General features: G+C 38.5%; 2 protein-coding genes across 2 annotated transcripts; one reads left to right on the top strand and one right to left on the bottom strand.

Annotated features, from left to right (window-relative positions):
• Positions 1 to 1,166: 1,166 nt before the first annotated feature.
• LOC6053485 lies at positions 1,167 to 23,431 on the top strand. The gene is made up of 5 exons (XM_038266273.1): positions 1,167 to 1,669; positions 15,140 to 15,527; positions 15,593 to 15,746; positions 15,809 to 16,898; positions 22,488 to 23,431. Exons 2-5 carry the CDS (start codon positions 15,403 to 15,405, stop codon positions 23,048 to 23,050), a joined length of 1,932 nt encoding a protein of 643 aa, XP_038122201.1. The 5' UTR covers positions 1,167 to 1,669; positions 15,140 to 15,402; the 3' UTR covers positions 23,051 to 23,431.
• On the bottom strand, positions 5,956 to 9,797 carry LOC119770785. Its single transcript, XM_038266274.1, has 2 exons — positions 6,878 to 9,797; positions 5,956 to 6,822 (listed from the first exon to the last, which is right to left on the bottom strand). Exons 1-2 carry the CDS (start codon positions 7,712 to 7,714, stop codon positions 6,406 to 6,408), a joined length of 1,254 nt encoding a protein of 417 aa, XP_038122202.1. The 5' UTR covers positions 7,715 to 9,797; the 3' UTR covers positions 5,956 to 6,405.
• Positions 23,432 to 23,442: the final 11 nt, after the last annotated feature.

Below are 23,442 nucleotides of genomic sequence, written 5' to 3'. Positions count from 1 at the left end.
AAAAAACGTTATCCGGATCTATTATTTCTGTAATAAATAGTTTTTCTTACTCTTGCTAGTGCCTTTGTTAAAGAAATAATTGTTCCTAAATGGATTATGATGCAACACACAGCTGTAAGGAACTCCAAAACTCTGTTATGCAATTCAAAATAACTCATTCTTGATTATTCACCAATAAAACCGAATTGAAAATTGAAATTATCCGGATCTATCATGCGACCTGTCGTTGGATAGGTAATCAAAAGACCTTTCCAACATTGAAAATCTGACAACCCTATCAAAGATTTCCGGATCATTTTAATGCAAAAAAAAAATATTGACAAGACAACATTTTTTCGATGGATCAACTATGGTCCCCTTGAAACCAGCTGTCAAGTAGGAACTTTTCTGTCAAGAAGGACCGCGAGATTATGTTTTTCTAAATTGATTTAAAAATCCATTGTAAACTCTTTGTGGTCGTACAAAGGGTCATTGTGCTCAAAAAATAAGCTTTATCGCTGTAAACAATAATATCAGCAATCTAAGCTTCATTTTAGGACCCAATTTGGCCCAAAATGTACGTACGACAAATGAACACGACGGCGACGAATTAAAAAAATCAGATAAAATCCATTTCCGATTTTGGTGGAGAATGGTTCTTATAGGTCTCTTATTTCCGCCAATGGAGCAGTAAATTATCCCGAAAAGGGCAGCATAAGCAAACATAAACAAGAAAGCCGGCTAAAAATTGTAAACGCTCAATTTTACAAAGCAAAGTCAAGAGAGCAGAGAGGCTAGAAAAGAAGAATCGTTGGATTGTTTGTTTGTTTGCATGTAACTATGGATGGAGTGATACAAGAAAATGAGAGAAAATGATTCGATTGAGAGTGAACAAAACTCTCAAATCTCACGCGCTCTTTGGTATTTTGTTTGTGTTGGTAAAGAGTGTGTGAAACCTCGTGGTATTTTAGTGAGAGAAGCGTTCGTAGATTGCTTAACCGACAGTTTAGATTTTTTTTGTAATTTTAAAGTTAAGGAAAATGTTTACCAGATTGTTAGAAATATTTCGTTAGTTCTCAAATGTTATGTTCAAAAAGTTAATGTTTTGTTCAACGATTACCAAATTACCCCGTTAATATCCAATCCGCTCTCTTCTCTCTTCAATTTCATAAGGTTTTGCCAATCCCCTAAGCACGAAATCAGTCCGCGAACTCAGTCAACCCGGTGTGGACGTACGTTGTAATATTCTCCCCTCTCTGCTAAACCGCCGGATATTCATATATGTGCTGAATCTCATCTCATCTGGTGCTAAAAGTGAAAATTTTCGATTCACCAAATTTGCTAACAGAATCTCGACCTTTACCAGTGATATTAGCGGTCAATGAAATCCGGAATATGGTTCCAAACCGTACGGTGAAGCTTAGAAGCTACAGTGGAGTCGAATGATATCCTTCTAAAGTCGTGATATTAAGGCATCAAGAAAAAAAAAAGGTGTGTTTGTCCTGTGGCAGCAAGGAAAAACTTCCTCCTTTTTCATCGATTTTCCCCCTCGTCGGTCGTCCTGTTTGACCTGGACATGTTCTACTGCTGCGTGGTTCTGTGACGTTCCTGGCTACTCTGATGTTGATGATGATGTTATAAAACAAACGCTGGATGCCGATGGGAAAGCTGTTCGACAACACCAGAGGAGGTACGGAGTTGAGAGTAGTGTAAACACCATCGGATCTTGTTTGTTTGGGAGGAGATGTGTCTTCCTTTTTTTCTTTTTTGTTTTCTGTGTACGATAATTTGGAGCAAGTTTTACGAGCGCAACAGACTGACACACGGTGATGGTATGGGCTGGTGCCGAGAACGTAGTTAGGGGGAGAGAGAGTGGCTGGAGGGTGTCTTGGGGACATTTGCGACCCTTTTCTGGTTCTAAATGGAATCGTTTGAGGACGACAAGTGACTGATGGTGATCCAAATTTAATGGGTTTCTTGTTGCCCCACCGCACACACACACAACAGAATGTATTGATTATACATGAGTTAAGTTGCGTTAGAATGACATTATGCAATGTGTTCATGGGATTAGGAGAGATTAGTTAGGAATTTAGATTATGATACTTAAACTAATTTAGCAACTCTCTGTTTCAGGGTTGTTACAGACGGCGCGAATCGCGTGGATCTGGCGCGGATTTGCTGGCTAATTTTGCTCAGGCGCGGATTTCGCGCGGATAGCAATTTTGATTAAAAAAAATTGAGAACGATAGAATTTCTTTCAAATTACAAAGGAAAATATTATTAGGAATTAAATAAGTTCAATCATTTTCGTTGAGTGCAAAAACATCAATTTCTAAGAAGTTGTTAATGAAGAAAATTGTCTTCTAAAAATTATTGATTTTTTATTAAAATGAAATTTCGAAATAATCTTCAAGGAGCGATTTTTATAAATGTATTGAGATTTGTTATATAAATTAAACATAACATTATTTACAACTCATTATTTTTAAAACATCTGCCGAACAACTCGTATTAATAACAATTTTATTAAAATCAAAATAACAAAATTCCAAAAATTACAGAATTTCAAAAATTTGAAGCTATGAAACTTTTTAGATTTTCTAAGTTTTTTCAATTTAAAAATTGAAATTTTCAAATTTTTGGTTTATTGAAAAATTGAAAAATTCTGTTGCCACTCTGATTCAGGTAGAATTGATTCTGCTCCCAATTAGCACAACATGACGAAATCCACTTAGCAATCTGTTGAAATCTCCGTCTAAAAGCGAAATGTAATGTTAAAATTAAAAAAAAATAGAAAATCTGGAATTCAGCACTTCGTAATTTCAGAATTTACATATTCAAATAATAAAAAAAATAGAATTTATTATTTAAAATTGCCAAAACTTACAGACTCAAAAAACGTAAAAGAGTACGAATTATTAAATTGAAAAATTACGAAAATATTACAATTGATTTTTATTTTTTTTTAAAGAAAGTTCTTAAGTTATTTAATTATTAATTTATTAAATAAATAAATCATCAAATTATTAAGTTATTAAATTATTAAATTGTTAAATTATTAAATTATTAAATTATTAAATTTTTAAATTATTAAATTATTAAATTGTTGAATTATTAAATTATTAAATTATTAAATTATTAATTTTTTAAATTATTAAATAATTAAATTATTAAATTATTAAATTATCAAATTATTAAATAATTAAATTATTAAATTACTAAATTATTAAATTATTAAATTATTAAATTATTAAATTATTAAATTATTGAATTATTAAATTATTAAATTATTAAATTATTAAATTATTAAATTATTAAATTATTAAATTATTAAAAAAAATCGTGTTTCGATTTTCCAGAGTAAAATTTTGGTGAGAATTATCAAGTACAAAATCCCTAGATTTTATTATTTGGTAATTTATTTTATGGTTTTAAATTTTTGAAATTTTTGGAATTTAATTTTTTTTTCCTGAATTAGTTTTCAAAGCAACGATATTTAAAGTGTTACAAAAAATGCTAATATTGTTTCAGAACTGGCAAAAAAGGTTCCACTTGGTGCAGGTGGGATATGAATCCACAACTGATCAACGGTACTGATCCAAATGGTTTCTGTATTATTCTTTATTCGTTTGAAATTTCATTCATTATGTTACTCTCTTCTATGTTTGTAGCGATTTTTTTAATATGGCGCAAATTTCGCGCGGATTAGGTTTTTGGGTCGGCGCGGATTTTTTTTTTCGATTTTTCCGTAACAACCCTGCTGTTTGGATAATTCTTGCATTTTTTTTTTGTCTTCACATCAAACTATAATGCCTTTCATTCTGACCTAAGTATCAACATATTTTTAAAATGCTTAAATTTGGTCCTTTGAGGGCGTATGTAATCAACTTCTAATTCATTTCCATTTCCATTAAGCTTGGGATTTTCATCCAGGTCCTATATTTTTTCAAACTCAAAATAAAAAAAAAACAACTTTTAGCACACTTTTTAGAAAACAAAACTTGTTAAGATTCAAGAAGAATAATCATCCTTGCATCAAGTTTCAATTTCTTAATTTTTCTTTTGTTTTTTTTTATTCAATAATTGGTTGAAATTTTGTGAGTAGGTACTTGTTCTGTGCCAAAAAAAATATTTGCAAGATTAGTTCGGTCATACAAATCAACATACAATTTCGGCAGCTGTCCATGCAAAAATGCTATACAAATATTCAAAAAACGATACCCGGAAAAGGTTTTTTTTCTGATTGATTTTGTGTGTTCGGCATGTATGTGGCATTAGGGTGGTTCAGGGCTCCTTGGAAATGCAAAAATGTCAGCTAGACCGCTGCATTGTTGATAAAATCATTGTTCTATGTCCACAGAAGCTCCCCTGAAATTTTCAGCAAATTTGGTTCAGGTTTCGTCACAGCTCTTGAGCATTTAAGTTTGGCTGGGATTTGCATGGGGAATCTTCACTTTTTTACATTTTCTGACCGCAAAAATAATGTATCCTACTAAAATGCCTAAAACCTGAGATATATATCAATTATTATATGAGGAACAATTCTGTAGAACATTTTAAGTTGATCTAAGTAGAACTGACTTAGTTATAAGTGGTTTAAGTAAAGGTGGCGATGTTGTATTTTCCAAAGGGCCTCTTTCGCCAAATTTTCACTTGATGGCTCACTTTGATCGATGGCAATTCATTTGACAACTTGTTTGTTGTTGATGTCAGAAATAAATGGAAAAAGCGTTTCAACTTCTGAGGAACAATTTCACCATTTTTCTTCCGTCTCTTTCAGGTTCCAATTGAAACTGAGCACTTGTCCAGCGGAGAGTTTGACTCGGAGCGGGTTGTTGGTGATTAGAGAAAATTGGCGAAATCCCAGAAAACACGACGTATCAGGTCGGCTGGTTAATTGGTGGCTTACGGTTGCGTTCGCGATTTTTGTCACCGGTGCATCGGTTCATTCCCATTCAAGCGTGCCGAATGTTTGGCTACGCATCTTCCCTTCTTCTTCTGCTGCTTCCGGCATGTCGTGAGGGGTTCTTCCTCTGCAGTGGACTGAGAGTTGTCGTCCTAAATGACAGGGAAGTTCCACCGAGGGGATAGTAATTAATAGACATCTGCCTATGTACGCACGGGACTCACACTACACATTAGCCCGACCGGGTACTCGGACGCTGACGGAGTCACCTGACCAACATTTCCGCGTGAAGGCGATTAGCTACCTGCATTCAGTAGCTTAGCCAGGCTCTGACAGAAGGGAGGGGGGCTCACGCATTTTGGGATTTTTTTTCATTTACCCCCCGGACAAATCTAGAACAAATTTTTGTCGAAGGGGGGGCACGGGACCCCCCAAGCCACTCCTGGTACCGCTAGGGCTTGCATTACTGGTGTGAACTGTCTCCTCGAAAGCGTCGCCAGGTCAATTTTCCCCAATTTAACGCTTAAATTACACCGTGAAAAAAAAGATAAAAAAAATGTTTGCGATACAAGACGAGTCATGCGTTAGCCAAAAGATCTCAAAAATCTCCTCCATTTGGAATTAAAAAAGGGCAGGGAGAAGCAATTGTACAGAAGATTGTATGGAGAGCTAGGATGGGACCCTCTACCTAGAGAAAAGATTTTTTTTGTATTACATGACTTTCGGTTAAATAAAATTATTATTAGATGAATGGCGTACAGGTAGCCACATTTCAGTTGGATGTGAGGGACCAGGTGATTCCGTTAGCGTGCGTGGACCTGGATTGGCCAGCTTTTGCAATGTTTTTCCTGTGTGGCATTTGTTAGTCTGTCTGTGATAACAACCGTCAAGAGTATCGGGGCCGTCATTTACAAAGCGGATTGAGTGACAGTTTATTAATCAACTCAATGTTATCATGTTAAGGTTAAACTTAACATTCCATAGGTTGCCTCCCTAAGGTGTCATGATAAGGTCCAGCTTGTGATGATACACTACCTTCCCTTTACTAAGCAATTGAACCCAGAAGGGAAAAGATCACCAGTTGTGTTGGTCCGAGCCGGGATCTGATCCCCGATCTACCGCTTACGAGGCGGATGCGTTATCTCTGGTCTACGTGGCTCGGTCGATATTGTGTGTAATAATGACAAGAAATTATAGTTTAAGTCCTACAAACAAAAGCTATTAAGGAATAACCTCTCTTTTTAAAAAATGCTTAGAAGTGCAAATTTAAAAAAAATATATATAGAATGCTAAACTCGCTTTAAGAAACTTTGAGAAATTGGTACTGAACACATTTGCTTTTGCCATATAATATCTCCCACAGATAGTGTGTCAAGTTTTTCTTTCTTTTATAGTTTTTGTTTCTTTTAAATCGCTGTTTATTCGGTTGAAACATCAATATTTTTATCAACAGTATCGTGAAACAATCAATAACAGTAACGACAAACAATCAATAAACAAATGAACAGGTGAACAAATCAATTAAATTTTTGCAGCAACTCCGCCTTGGTACAATCTGTTTTGACGGCCTTTCTGTTGAGCTCGACAACTTGTAGAACTCGTTGGTTTTCGGCTTCGTTCTTAGTGAACACTTTGTTATATTCTTCGCACAATTTTACGCCCCGCTCCGCAATGTCGTTCACGACCTTCAGGTTCTGCACCACTCGTAATCCTGCCTTGAAACCTTCAATTTCTGCCCACTCGGTTGGTGGACGCTCCGTAAATGAATCATCGATGGATAATTTAGCAAAAATTGATGCCGTTCGCATCGTCGAAAAATCAGCTAGCGATGCCCGGCCAGTTTTCAAAAGCTCCGGATCGCCGAGCACAGACCGTTCACCCGCGGGAATAGTTTTCATTGCCTGCACCACCCGTTGCTTTTCTTCTGCTGATACCTGGGAAAATTTTATTAGTTAAATAATTTATAAAAAAAATAAATATCATCAAAACCTTTTCTGAGAACAGAGAAAAGCCAACGAGCTCGTCTGAAAGGTACCAGAGGTGGCGCTCAAGTACGGCTAAGGTAGCACATGCTATTTCCGGATCGGTTTTTCGAAAATCGTTGATGCTGTTCCAAAGATTCAAGTCGTTCGTCGCGGCGTCAACGCCGAGTGGAGCTTGCAGCCACGGTTTGACGTACAACAATGTACCAAACCTCACGAACCTTTTCAGTTGTTTAACCTCCTCACGCGTCAGTTCGAATAAGCACCCTTGTTCCCGCAGCAGGTAGATCTTGATGGCGTACAGCATTTTTGCCATCCATCTGGCATGATGGATCGGCCCGGGTTTTTTGAAAGTAAATTTTTCAGGTGTTTCCCCCAACACAACCAATGTCAGCTCAAGCAGCTCCTTGTAGTCATCCCTAGGAAAGGTATTTGCGCTTTTCAGGTAGCTGATCACCGTGTCCTTGAGGGAACACCACTTCTTGGTGACTACCAGCGGCGCTACCCTTTCCTTCGGGATGTCCTCCCACTTGTCCCGGAACCGCTTAAAAAGCGGTATTTCGGGAGACGTCGACGGCCCGAAACACACGGAGAAGGCTTTGGCCAAAATCAGCTCGTGCGTGTGGTGACGGCATGCTAACCACATAAGCTCTCTGCCCATTAACTGCTCTAGCTTGACGCAAGCTCCTAAAAAGTTGATGAAAGCCTTATTACAAAGAATTAGCTGACAGAAAAGATGTAAATTTGCCTTTGAACTTCCCCGTGTTGACGCTCGTTGTGTCGAAGGACATTGCGCAAACCTTCGATAAGCAATCCCATTCTTCCAAACAGTCGTAAACCACATGAGATTCTTGGTCGCCTAATCATAAAATATAATTAGTTTTAGGTTATTAATGTGCCATTCAATGTAACCTGTTGGATGGGAAACAGCAGGAGCTCCAAGCAACTTTTCTCCGTCGCTCCATGACACCAGAACTGGCAACCTTTCGGAATGAGCGGAGTTTCCGACGTTCTCCAACTTCGTCCCGTCCCAGTGAACGACCAAGGGCCCTTGAGGATCGAACTCTGCTTTGGCTCTAACCGCGATCTCTTTACGAGCCTCTTGCCGTCTTCGCGTTATCGTGCTGCGAGACAGTGCCATCGTTGATCCATCTACGTCAAGAGCAGCTACCACAGGCATGATGATCTTGAACGCCTGACGGTCAGACACCTTGTTCCTGTCCAGAGCACTTAGAACGTCTTCCGTCAGGACGTTTGGCTTTGCTTCGCTGCTCTTGATGTGATGATCAATTTTCACCCGCTTTGGCTCGGGTACGTAGTCTGGATCTGTGCTTGAAGTGTCGCCTAGATTTGTATAGTTTTTTTTATGTTCTGCAAATGTTATTATATTATTACTACCTGTGGGTTCAACGCTTGTTTCTGCTTCCGGTTCAATCACAACTGACTTCCGCTTCGATGCTGAGCCGTCCATCACTGCTAAGCCAAATTGTCGTCTACCCCTCTGGTCCTCCAGAAACTCCATGGCACGATCATCCGTAGTCTCTGCTTTTCGACTGGAAATATCCAGCAGAGTGTCCAGTTTCGCCAAAAATTTCTTTTTGCGGTCTAATTCTTTTTGCTTGTTTTTCTTGATCTTGACCCAGTCATCGTACAGCTTCCGGATCACTACAACAACGTTCTGTTTTAGTTGTAGCGGTATGTGCACCCGTTCCCATGTATCCAGAAGCTCGGCGGTCGTCGACCTGCAGGCCTGGTCAACCTTGCGTTGTTCTTGTACAAGGTACATGCACCGCGCCAATGTTTCCCGAACAGTAGGAAGTTTTGGAAGTTTCGTTAGAGAATCAGGGTTTCCAATTCCAATCAAAAAAAAAGATGACTCCTCACGTGTGCGAACCATCACTTCTTGATTGTTGGTACTTGAGCGTACTGCTTGATAGTTAATGCACGTACGCAATAAAGGCTTGTTAGCGACCAGGCTGCTTCTCTATACTCTACGCGGGGACAGCAAGACAGCAGGAACAGAGCGAACGGCGTCCAGCGACCAGGCTTCTCCTTCAAACGACCGGAATCCAGCGTCAAGCGACCAGGCTTCTACTTCAAACACCTCGCGGCGACGGCAAGTTCACGGACGAGCGTCAGCGACCAGGCTGCTTCTCTCTACTCTACGCGGGGACAGCAGGAACAGAGCGAACGGCGTCCAGCGACCAGGCTTCTACTTCAAACACCTCGCGGCGACGGCAAGTTCACGGACGAGCGTCAGCGACCAGGCTACTTCTCTCTACTCTACGCGGGGACAGCAGGAACGGAGCGAACGGCGTCCAGCGACCAGGCTTCTCCTTCAAACGACCGGAATCCAGCGTCAAGCGACCAGGCTTCTACTTCAAACACCTCGCGGCGACGGCAAGTGCACGGACGAGCGTCAGCGACCAGGCTGCTTCTCTCTACTCTACGCGGGGACAGCAAGACAACAGGAACGGACCAGCGACCAAGTTTGCCGGGATGAAGACCAACAGAACGGTGACGACTTTTCAACAATTTTCAGTCTTGTCAAACACACCTCAATCAATCATAGTGAGCGCCTACATGAAAATTAAAAACAAAATGTCTGAGTTGGCCCTTTGCAAAATACAGTTACGACACTTTAGCTTAATCCATTATTAATTAAGCCAGATTTGTTTGGATCAACTTGTGATGTACTAGAAAAATGCTCTCCATACCATAAACTGTATGAATCTCAGGAATTACTTTTTTTGGTTGGATGGCTGATTTTACCGAAAATAAAATATCAAATGGGGTTTTCCCCCATAGTAAAACATTAGAATTTCCAGCCAAACTTAAATGCTCAAGAGCTGTGACGAAACCTGAACCAAATTTGCTGAAAATTTCAGGGGAGCTTCTGTGGACATAGAACAATGATTTTATCAACAATGCAGCGATCTAGCTGACATTTTTGCATTTCCAAGGGGCCCTGAACCACCCTAATGTGGCATTCAAATTGCCGAAAAATCTGGCAACAAAAAAAATTATTTTCTCATAAATTTTAAAAAAATTAATTAAAAAGCTAGACTATATCTTAAAAACTGAGCCCTTTATCAAAAAATCTGTTAAGTACTTTTCGATTGTAAATTCAATTCAACATAAAATATGCAGGGTTTTGTCCCCTAAAACATATAAAAAAAATCTCAAAAATCAAAAACTACGTATGTTGGAAAAGTTTTGTTTTGAGTTTTGTGTAAAAAAGTTAATAAAAAAAACGGCAATTTTTTTCCGTGTATGTATTTTTTCTCAATCCAGATTTTTAAGCGAAAATGGCGTTCGAATGTGGGTCTCGTGGCGCAGGGGTAGCGGCTTCGGCTGCCGATCCCGATGATGCTATGAGACGCGGGTTCGATTCCCGCCTTATCCACTGAGCTTCTATCGGATGGTGAAGTAAAACGTCGGTCCCGGTTTCTCCTGTCTCGTCAGAGGCGCTGGAGCAGAAATCCCACGTTAGAGGAAGGCCATGCCCCGGGGGGCGTAGTGCCAATAGTTTCGTTTCGGCGTTCGAATGATGAACGCCCGAAATGTCAAAATAACGCAGTGGTACCAACATTGCGAAAAAAGTGTGCCATGGCATGACGGCCACATTTTTTTCTAATGTTGGTGCTACTGCGTGATTTTGACAGATCGGACGGTCACCAATCGAACGCCATCTTCGCTTAAAAACCTGGATAGTCCTCAACGATACCTACAACTTTGCCCAAGACACCAAACTGATCAGAAAATTCACTCATAGCTTGCAAAAGTACATTAAATTTCTCTTAAAATTACATGTTCCAAATATTTTTACAATCGAGTAATGGAAAATGGCAGAGTTTTTAAAGCTTTTTTAGTGTTTTTCTCGATGAAAAATACCTTTTTTTTCGGAATTCTTAGTACGCCATCCAATCGGACGTCTAATTTTACATAAAACTCCCTTTGACACCAAATTTCTATCTCATCACCGTTTCGAGCTGCAAATTATTGACTAACACCTCTTTTTTCGCATGCTCAAATAAAAGGGGTCGTACCGCCCCTGCGTCACGAGATATCGAAAAACGGACCTCGGATTCGTGATCAGGGACAAAAGTTACCCCATAGGACAAAGTTTCACGCAAATCGAAGAGGGGTCGTGGCAACTGCTGTGCGAGTTGGCGGAGAATTACCCTTATACATCTGTCAAGTTGTTTTGCAATCATTAGTTTCCAAAATACCGTAAACCGGGGTGACTTTGATAGGATTTCAATTTGTTTTTAGAATATTTTCCAACAGGTAAGGTTTTTCTCAAGATTATTATTTTTTAAACATGTACTGGGGTAGGCCACACAAAGTCCATGCACTATTTTGGAAAAAAAAGTTTTTTCAATAGTGTTTAGAAAAAAAAGTTACGTTGAAAATTCTTAGTTTTAATTCCGGGGTGACTTTGATAGACTTAGTTTTTCTTGTTAAAATCATATTTGGGTAATTCTCCGCCAACTCACACAGCAGTTGCCCCGACCCCTCTTCAATTTGCGTGAAACTTTGTCCTAAGGGGTAACTTTTGTCCCTGATCACGAATCCGAGGTCCGTTTTTTGATATCTCATGACGGAGGGGCGGTACGACCCCTTCCATTTTTGAACATGCGAAAAAAGATGTGTTTTTCAATAATTTGCAGCCTGAAACGGTGATGAGATAGAAATTTGGTGTTAAAGGGACTTTTATGTAAAATTAGACGCCCGATTTGATGGCTTACTCAGAATTCCGAAAAACGTATTTTCATCGGAAAAACACTAAAAAGTTTTAAAATTCTCCCATTTTCCGTTACTCGACTGTAAAAAATTTTGGAACATGTCATTTTATGGGAAATTTAATGTACTTTTCGAATCTACATTGTCCCAGAAGGGTCATTTTTTCATTTAGAACAAAATTTTTCATTTTAAAATTTCGTGTTTTTTCTAACTTTGCAGGGTTATTTTTTAGAGTGTAACAATGTTCTGCAAAGTTGTATAGCAGACAATTACAAAAATTTTGATATATAGACATAAGGGGTTTGCTTATAAACATCACGAGTTATCGCGATTTTACGAAAAAAAGTTTTGAAAAAGTTGGTCGTCATCGATCATGGCCATTCATGGTCACCCGCGACAGACACGGACGACGAAACAAAGAGAAACGCAAAAAGTAACTTTTTCAAAACTTTTTTTCGTAAAATCGCGATAACTCGTGATGTTTATAAGCAAACCCTTTATGTCTATATATCAAAATTTTTGTAATTGTCTGCTCTACAACTTTGTAGAACATTGTTACACTCTAAAAAATAACCCTTCAAAGTTAGAAAAAACACGAAATTTTAAAATGAAAAATTTTGTTCTAAATGAAAAAATGACCCTTCTGGGACAATGTAGATTCGAAAAGTACATTAAATTTCCCATAAAATGACATGTTCCAAAATTTTTACAGTCGAGTAACGGAAAATGGGAGAATTTTAAAACTTTTTAATGTTTTTTCGATGAAAATACGTTTTTGGAATTCTGAGTAAGCCATCAAATCGGGCGTCTAATTTTACATAAAAGTCCCTTTGACACCAAATTTCTATCTCATCACCGTTTCAGGCTGCAAATTATTGAAAAACACCTCTTTTTTCGCATGTTCAAAAATGGAAGGGGTCGTACCGCCCCTCCGTCACGAGATATCAAAAAACGGACCTCGGTTTCGTGATCAGGGACAAAAGTTACCCCTTAGGACAAAGTTTCACGCAAATCGAAAAGGGGTCGGGGCAACTTTTCCCGATTTCGTGTGAGTTGGTAGAGAATTACCCATTTAAGATGTTCAAACTTTATTTGTACGTTAAATGTATCATCACTAATGTAGCTGATATAGTTTGTAAGAAAAAAAAAATCAATGTTTATGTTAAGTTAACTAAGTTTATAAGCTTTTTAACAAAATACATATACATCTCAGGTAAAATTGTTAAAAAGTCGGAATTTTGCCTGAAATTTGTTAAAACTTGTTTTGTTTATAAAATTATCGATTTATATTGCATTTTAGATTGCACGAATCACAAGTTTTCACATTTTACATGAAATTTGTTCAACTGAATTTGCCTATAAATTTGTAGATTTTTTTTATTGTGTTTCAAAAACACATATTATTTATTATTTACAAACTTATTTAACCTTCTCCTAGTGGAAAATTGTCCAAAGAATCCGAAAATGCATTCCGTTTTCCGATTAAAAATCATGTTCATTGAGAAAATCATGACACTTTGAGAAGTTTAAAATAATGACTTACATCAACATTTTCTTAACTATAGTTAACTAACTTTATAAACCTTTCAAAAATTTATAAAAAGTTCTTCTTGAGGTACTTTGAACACTTCTCTACCACGGTCAGTATGTTTCTGAACCATTCCTTACGTATTTTAATTGTACTCTTCATTTTGCGGAAAAATCGCAAACCTATCAAAGTCACCCCGGCTATCAAAGTCACCCCGTTTTACGGTACCTATAAAGGCAAGAACAAGATTGTCCGTCAGACCTGAACGCAAACGCAAAATTTTGCGCCTGTCATCATAGCCTGCCAGTCATCGACCATTCAACAAAGCAACCCCTGCAGATTGTTTGACTGACAGTTGATGGAAAAATCGAACTGGCACAGCGTTCTGCGTTCACCACAGCGTCGAACGGACAATCTTGTTCTTAGCTTATGTATTGATGAAAATTATTTTTTTGCTAAAAAAAGTTGCGGTGCTGTACATTGCAATGTCATAAAAAATTAAAATATTTTTAATCCAGCCCAAACATGCTTAATCTGATTATCAATGCAGAAAAATGCATTTTAGATTGTTTTAAGTTGATTTCACTTCTATTTTCATTAAAATTTTGAAGTCTTTTGAAAAAAATATTTGCCTAAGGGTTCGTGCATAACCACGTTGCAAAAACCAGGGGGAATAGAAGTGAAATTATAGTTTTTATTATAGTTTTGAAAATCTCAATACTACCAACTAACTAGGGTTTTTTTTATACCAAAAGTCTTAAATTAGGTACTAAAGCCCTGTGTCAATTTTTATGTACAACGGTAAAAAACACGATTAAAAACCATTTCTGATCTTTTTTTTTTCATTTTAACTCAAAAAAAAATTGACAAGACAACATTTTTTCGATGGATCAACTATGGTCCCCTTGGAACGAGCTGTCAAGTAGGAGCTTTTCTGTCAAGAAGGACCGCGAGGTTAATTTTTCAAAATTGATTTAAAAATCCATTTTAAACTCTTTGTGGTCGTACAAAGGGTCATTGTACTCAGAAAAATAAGCTTTATCGCTGTAAACAAAAATATCATCAATCTAAGCTTCATTTTAGGACCCAATTGTGCTAAAAGTTGAAAAAAAGAACTTGGGGAAAGCCTTTCTGTCAGTATTTTGAACTTGTGAGGGAGTTCCAACTTTTATTCCATAAAAACCCAAAACCAGCATTGCGGTTTCCACTTTCCCCGCGGGAAGTGATAAGTGGCCAAAACTACACGCCGCAAAGAAGTTCCAACCTATATATGTAACAACCGGCTGAGGGTAGGCCAGAGGTATAGGCGAGAACCAGTATCATTGCCCCACAAGAACCGTTTCGCAACTGTTTAATATTCATATGAATATCTACGTGGTCGTGGTCGCCGCGGTTATGCCGGTGGTGTTTACGTGTATCACTATGTGAAGAAGGTGAGGAGGTATATGTTTTGCTACAAAACTGTAAGTTTTAGTGCGAAGAGAGGGCGAAAAAATCGAACCTACGCACAGAGAGTGTGGCAGCGGACAGACGCAGAACGGAGATAAACAAAATTATCCCGTTGCGTTGAGGCCGGGCCACGTGGTAGATTATCAATCAATTGATTTGAGGAATTAATTAATCCTATTTTACCTACCTTCGGAAGTGAAACATTATTTGCAACGTAGTTATCTAAGGCTAATATTTGCCTAAATTATTAATTATTAGCCAACAGTTAGTTAAACATAGCGATAAGCGTCTGGCGTTAATTGGTCGTGATTTTATCTCTCAGAATTGCCTTCAATGCAATGTGGTGGAATTTCAGAGTGGAGAATTATTCACAAGCACATGTTAAAAATAGTCTCGTCCAATCGAGAGCACGAGAATTAAATTAAATGACGTAAGAATTTTGTTTCTTCGATGTTGAACGAAATATGGATTCATGGAAAATTTCCTAGAACAATTCAAACAACAAACAAGAAACTTCTAACTACCCTTTGGCTCATTCAATTGCAGATAATCAACTGATCATCACTCTCATCGCCATAAACTATACATTACGTGCCACAACAGAACTAAGTATCATCATTTGCGTGGGGTTAGTACATGTGAGAGAGACCCAGCTCCATGCTATCACACAATACATTCAGCCAGCAGTAGTAAGGCCATTCCCAGCGTAGTTCGTGTGATCATCACCAGCTGGCTAATCTCAGCGCGATCTCAGCCAGTGCCAATGTAAGAGACCAAGTCCATCGGAGGAAAAAACCCCCACAACCGAAATGCATCAATTCCGGAAATGCTCCCGCCGGAACCTGCTGATCTTGCTGGCGCTGGTCGTCGGCTACCTGCTGGTTGACTACGTACTGCTCAGCAATCGAGACTACATGGACAATCGCGAGAAAATGTAACTTGACTACGCGTTGAGGTACCTTTGAGTGATCGTCTTAACGATTTCAATGCCCTTTGCAGAAGCTTGATCGAGGAATCGATACAGTCGCTGGCTAACCAGGGTGCCTGCAAGATACCGAACCTGCCCGTGGACTCGCCGGAGATGTTGAGCTTCCTGAAGGATGAACCGCCGGTGGAGTGCGGCAATGAGAACGACGACTGGGTCGCGTGTCATGTGAGTGTTGATTACATTTTCTCGACTCTTCTTCATTTCCTTAAAACTTTTAAATTTTCCAGAAATCCACCTGCACCATCAAACCGGAAGCGGTCAAGGCGGTGGGCAAGATCACGTGCGACTTTGCCGACATCATCCGGACCGATGACTACAAGATCCAGTACTCGAGCTCCCCCGTTCGATCCAGCCATAGCTACACGTTGCGCGACAGCGACTTTGTGCGGGCCCGGTGTTGGACGGACTCGCGCCAACGGTGGACCGGAATCTTGTTCGGGATCCGCGAAGATCGCAACCTGCTCGAACGGCGCAGCTGGTCCATGGAAACGCCCCTCAACGTCCTAATGCTCGGATACGACTCGCTCAGCCGAAACGCTTTCATCCGGAAACTGCCAAAAACCTACAAGTACTTGACCAAATACCTAAAGGCGGACGTTCTGCAAGGGTACAACATCGTCGGCGATGGCACTCCCCAGGCGTTGATCCCCCTACTAACAGGCTTCACCGAGCTCGAACTGCCAGAAACCCGCAAACGCATGAAAAACTCCGAGTACGTCAACATCTACCCGATGGTCTGGAGTGAGTACGAAAAGTACGGCTACATCACGTCCTTCAACGAGGACGTCCCCTACATCGGAACCTTCTCCTACCGTCTAAACGGCTTCGACGACCAACCAACCGACCATTACATGCGCACGTACTACCTGGCGCTCGAAAGCCAACTCAGCTACTACAAACGGCTCTGCGTCGGGGCCCAGCCCCGCCACAAAGTCATGCTAGACTACACCAAAGAGTTCATGCAAAGTTACCCCTCGAACCCCCGGTTCGTGTTCAGCTTCCACGGCGAACTCTCGCACGATTCCATCAATCTGGTCGGTGTTGCGGACAACGACATCACCAACTGGCTCGTCGACCTGAAGCGGTCCGGAGTGCTGAACCACACCATCCTGATTATGATGTCCGACCACGGGAACCGGTTCGCCGAGGTGCGGAACACGCTGCAGGGCAAGCAGGAGGAGCGGTTGCCGTTTTTCAGCTTTGCCTTCCCCGAGTGGTTCAAGCGGCAGTACAAGGAGCAGTACGGCAACTTTAGGACCAACCTGCAGCGGCTGGTGACGCCGTTCGATGTGCACGAAACGCTGCAGGATGTTTTGAGTGAGTATTGGTTCTTATGAATGTACGGTGTCTCTTTTTTGCGTCCAACAGTCTTTTTAGAGTTTTAGTTTGAATTTAATCCATTTTTTCAGATTTGGTCCTAAATCTAGGATTTTTTTTTTCTTTTATATTTCACAATTATATTTTTACAATTTGTGAAATTGCAATTTCCTGACCCAATTTGCAAAAAAAAAAAAAAAAAAATCGGCGTGTAGTTATGTTACAGACATAACCAATATGACAAAATATGACAATTTGAATTACAAGATGGTACAAAAGGGCCGAATATCCATATTTACATTTAGAATTTTAGGGCGCCCACCGCGGGATTCGAACCGACGACCTCTGGATTGTGAGCCCAGCCAGTGCGCGGTCCGATTGACCCACACAAGCGGGCAATACTCTGAAGAATGAGAAAACTGATTGGATTTTTATGTTTTGTTTTTTATTATTATTATTCGGATGAAACTGTGGGTGTCATTTGGCGAGTCATTTTGCATCGTTAGTTTGTCCATACAAAAGGCTATAAAAATATTTAAAAATTTGTATCATGATTTTCTAATCGATTTGGTCTCTTCGGCAATGTTGAATGTAGGGTATATTTTTGTAGGGTTTGGTTGGGCGCTTTAGTAAGAGGCATTACTGTTAAAAGAAAATAAATGAGGCCCTAAAAGCGGAATCAAAAGGAACACTTCTGGATTTTTTTAAAGGTCTCCTGACTCAAAGCAATAATGATAAATTTTGTTTATTGGACCTTTAAAAAAATGTGGAGTTCCTCCTCTTTTTTGAATTCATACTTTTTTGATGTTGCACTCGATCATAATATTTCAATCGTAATTTCTCGATTCACGATCGAGATTTTTCGATAGAAAACGATCTAGCATCGACAAATAACTTCGAAATTTACGATAGAAATTTAACTATACAGCAATTCCATTTGAAAAGAGCCTAAACCGAAAAAAAAGTTCTCCGATCGGGCTCAAAATTTTTCTGGGGGTTCCTTGGCCAAAATAATTAGACCCGTATTTTTTTTTTGTTTGGCCATTAGGGTGACCTACATTGTGCTAGGGTGGTTCAAAAAATTGCAATTTTCGTCATTTTTCGCAAAAACCACTTGTTTCAAAAAAACATATCTCCGCGTCGCAATTGCGTATTTTAATAACGAAAATTTTGGGTAAAAAAGTAGATTTTTTGCCGATTTCGTCATATTCCTGGTTTTGCGCGTGGCGCGTCGAAAAACTCAGTTTTTATATTCAAAAAATCATATCTCGGCAACGAACGGTTCGACATCGCCAATTTTTTTATATGATATGTGAAATTTTCCGAGGAATCCGATACAAATATTTTCAGACAAAGGCTCTTTGGTCCCGAGACCTTCAAAATCAGTAGCGTGCCCAATTCCTTGAGGAACGTGGGGCAATAATATGGACGTTTCGAATATTACGTCGTTTATGGACACCTCCTGACCAAATTTAGAACAAACTTCTAAGGATGGTGGGGCAGTTGCCCCATGTTGCCCCACCCTGTGCACGCTAGTGTTCAAAATAGCATTTTATGTTTTCATTCAACCTTTTCAAATGTTAAGCTAGATTTTTGAAACTTCTTACAATTTTTCTCAAATAGCCAAACTCATCACCTTTCTTTTGCGTCTAAGACAGCTAAAATAGGATGAAATGACGCGGAGATATGATTTTCTAAAAAAAAGTGGTTTTTGCGAAAAATTGCGAAAATTGCCATTTTTTGAACCACCCTAGCACGATGTAGGTCACCCTAATGGCCAAACAAAAAAAAATACGGGTCTAATTATTTTGGCCAAGGAACCCCCAAAACAAATTTGAGCCCGATCGGAGAATTTTTTTTGGGCTCTTTTCAAATGGAATTGCTGTATAACGAAATCTCGAAATTACAATCAAAATGTATAAAAACATTTCCATTCCAATCTTACCCTAACGCAAAATGTTTCAATCTTTTTGATTAATGTTATCTTTTTGATAAATGATAATTTTGAAGACATTGATAGCTAATCCTATTATATATTGGATGCATTTGACACAGATTTTATAAATCGAAATCGAAATTTTAGTTTATCAAAGAAGAACAATTTTACAAAAAAAAACTAATATAGAAATAGAGCCTAATTTCAACAAATATGACCAACGTAAAGTTATGATTCTGTTTCATTTTGTCACATTGATTGATTATTAGAAAAGAGATTCCAGGAATGATTTATTTTTGTGGTCATTGCAAACATTCATTTTTTTCCATATGTTTCTCTTGAACTTTTTTGTGAGTATACAGCAATTCCATTTGAAAAGAGCCTAAACCGAAAAAAAAGTTCTCCGATCGGGCTCAAAATTTTTCTGGGGGTTCCTTGGCCAAAATAATTAGACCAGTATTTTTTTGTTTGGCCATTAGGGTGACCTACATCGAAAAATGGCAATTTTCGTCATTTTTCGCAAAAACCACTTTTTTCGAAAATCATATGAGTTTGGCTATTTGAGAAAAATAGTAAGAAGTTCCAAAAATCTAGCTTAACTATTGAAAAAGTCGTATGAAAACTTAAAATGGCGTTTTGACCGTGTCTGGACCAAAGAGCCTATGTCTGAAAATATTTTTATCGGATTCCTCGGAAAATTTCACATAACATATCAAAAAATTTGGCGATGTCGAACCGTACGTTTCCAAGATATGATTTTTTGAAAATAAAAACTGAGTTTTTCAACGCGCCACGCGCAAAAACAGGAAAATGACGAAATTGGCAAAAAATCAACTTTTTTCACTAAAACTGCGATAACTTAAAAATTTCAGCGATGACCTATACATGTCTGGGTACCAAAAGTTGCGTCTTTCAATAACGAAAATTTTGATACCCAGACATGTATAGGTCATCGCTGATTTTTTTAAGTTATCACAGTTTTAGTGAAAAAAGTTGATTTTTTGCCGATTTCGTCATTTTCCTGTTTTTGCGCGCGGCGCGTCAAAAAACGTAGTTTTTATTTTCAAAAAATCATATCTCCGAAACGTACGGTTCGACATCGCCAAATTTTTTGATATGTTATGTGAAATTTTCCGAGGAATCTGATAAAAATATTTTCAGACATAGGCTCTTTGGTCCAGACACGGTCAAAACGCCATTTTAAGTTTTCATACGACTTTTTCAATAGTTAAGCTAGATTTTTGGAACTTCTTACTATTTTTCTCAAATAGCCAAACGCATCACCTTTCTTTTGCGTCTAAGACAGCTAAAATCGGATGAAATGGCGCGGAGATATGATTTTTCGAAAAAAGTGGTTTTTGCGAAAAATGACGAAAATTGCCATTTTTCGATGTAGGTCACCCTAATGGCCAAACAAAAAAATACGGGTCTAATTATTTTGGCCAAGGAACCCCCAGAAAAATTTTGAGCCCGATCGGAGAACTTTTTTTCGGTTTAGGCTCTTTTCAAATGGAATTGCTGATAGGTAAATTACTATAGACAAATCTTGATTTGCAGTTATCGGAAAACTTTTGTTTTATTTAAAAATATTTAAAAATATCGAATAAGATTCAATCGTTGTTAATTCTGAATGAAAAAAAAGGGAAAAACTGTTTTACGTTTTGGAAACATAAAAAATATTGAAATTGCAATACAAATACATCCAAGAAATTTTGACTTTAGTTATTGCAAATACGTTTAAATAATTTGTCTCTTCAAAAATTTTGAATAAAATAAGTGGTAAAATCTTATCAAACTGAATTTTTCATTGAAAAAAATAAATAAATTTATACAGATAAATACTGACAACGAGACAAATCAACATTGATTCAAAAACTCAATATCAAAATTTACAAAATTAAAATGGGAACACGGTTCAAACATATTTAAAACAAATTCTTAGATATTTTTTCTTATTTTTGATAGAATAATAACAGTAATCATGATTTATGCGTTGTTTGATTTAAAATAATTTGTTGTTATGTTCCTGTATTTTTCGAAAAAAGTCAACAGTTTGATTTTTGGTTGGAATCATTTTTAAGATAAGAATTTCTGTAAAAGTCGGGAATTTGGAAATGGGGTTTGAGTGGTCACCCTGATAACATTTTTAAAAAAATGCAAATTTTCAAAAATCTTAAAATTTACCGGGACTGGTGGAGTAGGGGTAAGCGTGGTTGCATCTCACCCAGTCGGCCAGGGTTTGATCCCAGAAGGTCCCGGTGGCATTTTTCGAGACGAGATTTGTCTGATCACGCCTTCCGTCGGACGGGAAGTAAATGTTGGCCCCGGACTAACCTAAAAAGGTTAGGTCGTTAGCTCAGTCCAGGTGCAGGAGACGTTTCCCTGGGTTCTGTCTCGGTGGAGTCACAATCCAAAGGTCGTCAGTTCGAATCTTGGGGTGGATGGAAGCTAAGGTGTAAAAATAGGTTTGCAGTTGCCTCAACAATTTAGCCTTCGGACACTTAGTTTCGAGTAGGAATCTCGCAATCGAGAACGCCAAGGCAATGCTGTAGAGCAAATAATTTGATTTTTTTTTAATTTTTGAAAATTTACCATTTTTTTTAAAAATACAGTTAAAAAAATATTTATTTATTAAAAAAGCTTATTTTTTTAAATTTCAAAATCTCAAATAATTTGAAACTTTCCAACATTTTTATAACATTATATAATGCAAAAACTTAAAATTGAAATGTTGAATAAGTCCAAAAACATGTATGCTATACTGCCGTTCTACGCATAATTGTCCCATGTCAGTTTTTGACGATTTTGACTTTATGCCATTTTGAAGTTTAGTCTGATGTGTACTTTAAGAAAAACACATAAAATCTGGTACTTTGTTCGGAAACTCATCAAAAACAACACCAAGTCTGTTTGTCCCATCGTTGAACTTCTACGCATAATTGTCCCACCAAGTATTTTCTTACACGGAATCATTAGTTTTACTAAGCATTATGCCTTGTTTACCTGTTGTATAGCAAGAGGATCACAAATAAGGGTGATAAACTGCTAACTGGGGCGATTAGGGACACTTAGGGTGAATATGAACCCACGGGACAATTATGCGTAGAAACACAGAAATCGGTCGAAAAATTTCAATCGCGTTTTTCTCAGTTGCACTTTTTTGAACATGGGACAATTATGCGTAGAACGGCAGTATATGTTTCATAAATTATATATTTTTTTAATATTAAATAATAGTTTTGCCCTTTTATTTAATTTTTATGTTCTTAACTTTTGATTTTTTAATATATTTCATGTCCAAAAAAACGTAAATAATGTTCTTTTTGAGCAAAAAATTGTAAATTCGAAAATTAAGGGATTTGAAAAAAAAGTTCGTACTCGATTTTCCGAAGTTTTCGTCGAAATCACTTTTATTAAAAATTTGGGTCTGTAATCTAAATTATGACTCCAAAAATGCTCCAAAGTTATCTGATTTTCTGTAATCTACATTCATTCCCATTTTCAAAGTTTGAAAACAATGAACATACAAAGTGAAAAAAAATCATTTTTTTTTTTTTTTTTTGTCTATCACATTAAGTTGGCTATAGTGTAGTTTGTCCCAACTGACCTCATAGGCATGGCATTAACAGAGATTCTAACCCTTCCCCTTCCAGACCTGCAAACGCTCAAGTCCAAACAGAAACCAGCCCACACGCGGGCCATCTCGCTGTTCGAGGAGATTCCCCAGAACCGCTCCTGCGCGGACGCGTACATCGAGCCGCACTGGTGCGCCTGCCTCAACTGGGAAACGATCGCGGACGCGTCCTCGTCGGAGCCGGTCTTCCGGTCGGCGATGGCCATCGTGGACTACATCAACCGGTACACCGAACGGCACCGCAGCATCTGCGCCACGCTCAGCCTGGACGAGATCCGGTGGGCGGCGAAGCTGTCCCCGCACGAGGGCCTGGTGCGCTACAAGCAGAACAAGGACACGGACGGATTTCTGGGGGAGTTTAGCTCGACGGGGACGAAGGTCGCGCACGACATGTACCAGGTGAAGCTAGTCACGGTGCCGGGGAAGGCCATCTACGAGGGGAGTGTGGTGCACGATTTGGGTACTAATCAGTTTCGGGTTAAGCTGAGCGACATTTCGCGGATCAACAAGTACGGGACGCAGGCGAACTGCATCTACGATAAGGATCCGGAGGTGCGGAAGTATTGCTACTGCAAGAAGTGAATTGGTCTGGGGTGTAAATAGGTTAGTCGCGGGACTGGGAACCATTTTTGGTTGATGATTTTTCGAGTCAATACTTTTTAAGTGCGCGTTTGTAACAGGAGTCCTTATTAGTTCAGAATGAAATAACCGTGAATCTCAAAGAGACTTAATGCACAAACAAACAAAGTTGTTGTAGATTTTTTTTTAGTTTAGGTAGTTTGAAGAAAGAACACAATGTACTGAAGAAGATACGAGGCGGGTGGGTGTGCTGTGCGTAGGTATGATTCCGCAAATATTTAGCTAATCCCGTGAGTGTGAATACAACCGGATTACTTTTGATACTCAATATGAATTCTGAGAATCTCATAAATGTTGATAAATAAACGTGTTTTTTGAGAACAATTGAACATGTC

The sequence above is a fragment of the Culex quinquefasciatus genome, chromosome 3, assembly GCF_015732765.1.
Source record: "Culex quinquefasciatus strain JHB chromosome 3, VPISU_Cqui_1.0_pri_paternal, whole genome shotgun sequence".
NCBI classification, from domain to species: Eukaryota; Metazoa; Arthropoda; class Insecta; order Diptera; family Culicidae; genus Culex; species Culex quinquefasciatus.
This window is presented reverse-complemented; position numbering and strand designations above follow the sequence as displayed.

Excerpts from the sequence above, each read along its gene's own strand:
- LOC119770785 (XM_038266274.1), bottom strand. The coding sequence starts at position 7,714 with ATGTGGTTTACGACTGTTTGGAAGAATGGGATTGCTTATCGAAGGTTT. Across the intron at positions 6,823-6,877 it reads TTTCTCTGTTCTCAGAAAAG|GTATCAGCAGAAGAAAAGCA; the intron begins GTTTTGATGATA and ends AAATTTTCCCAG.
- LOC6053485 (XM_038266273.1), top strand. The coding sequence starts at position 15,403 with ATGCATCAATTCCGGAAATGCTCCCGCCGGAACCTGCTGATCTTGCTG. Across the intron at positions 15,528-15,592 it reads ATGGACAATCGCGAGAAAAT|AAGCTTGATCGAGGAATCGA; the intron begins GTAACTTGACTA and ends TGCCCTTTGCAG. Across the intron at positions 16,899-22,487 it reads AACGCTGCAGGATGTTTTGA|ACCTGCAAACGCTCAAGTCC; the intron begins GTGAGTATTGGT and ends TTCCCCTTCCAG.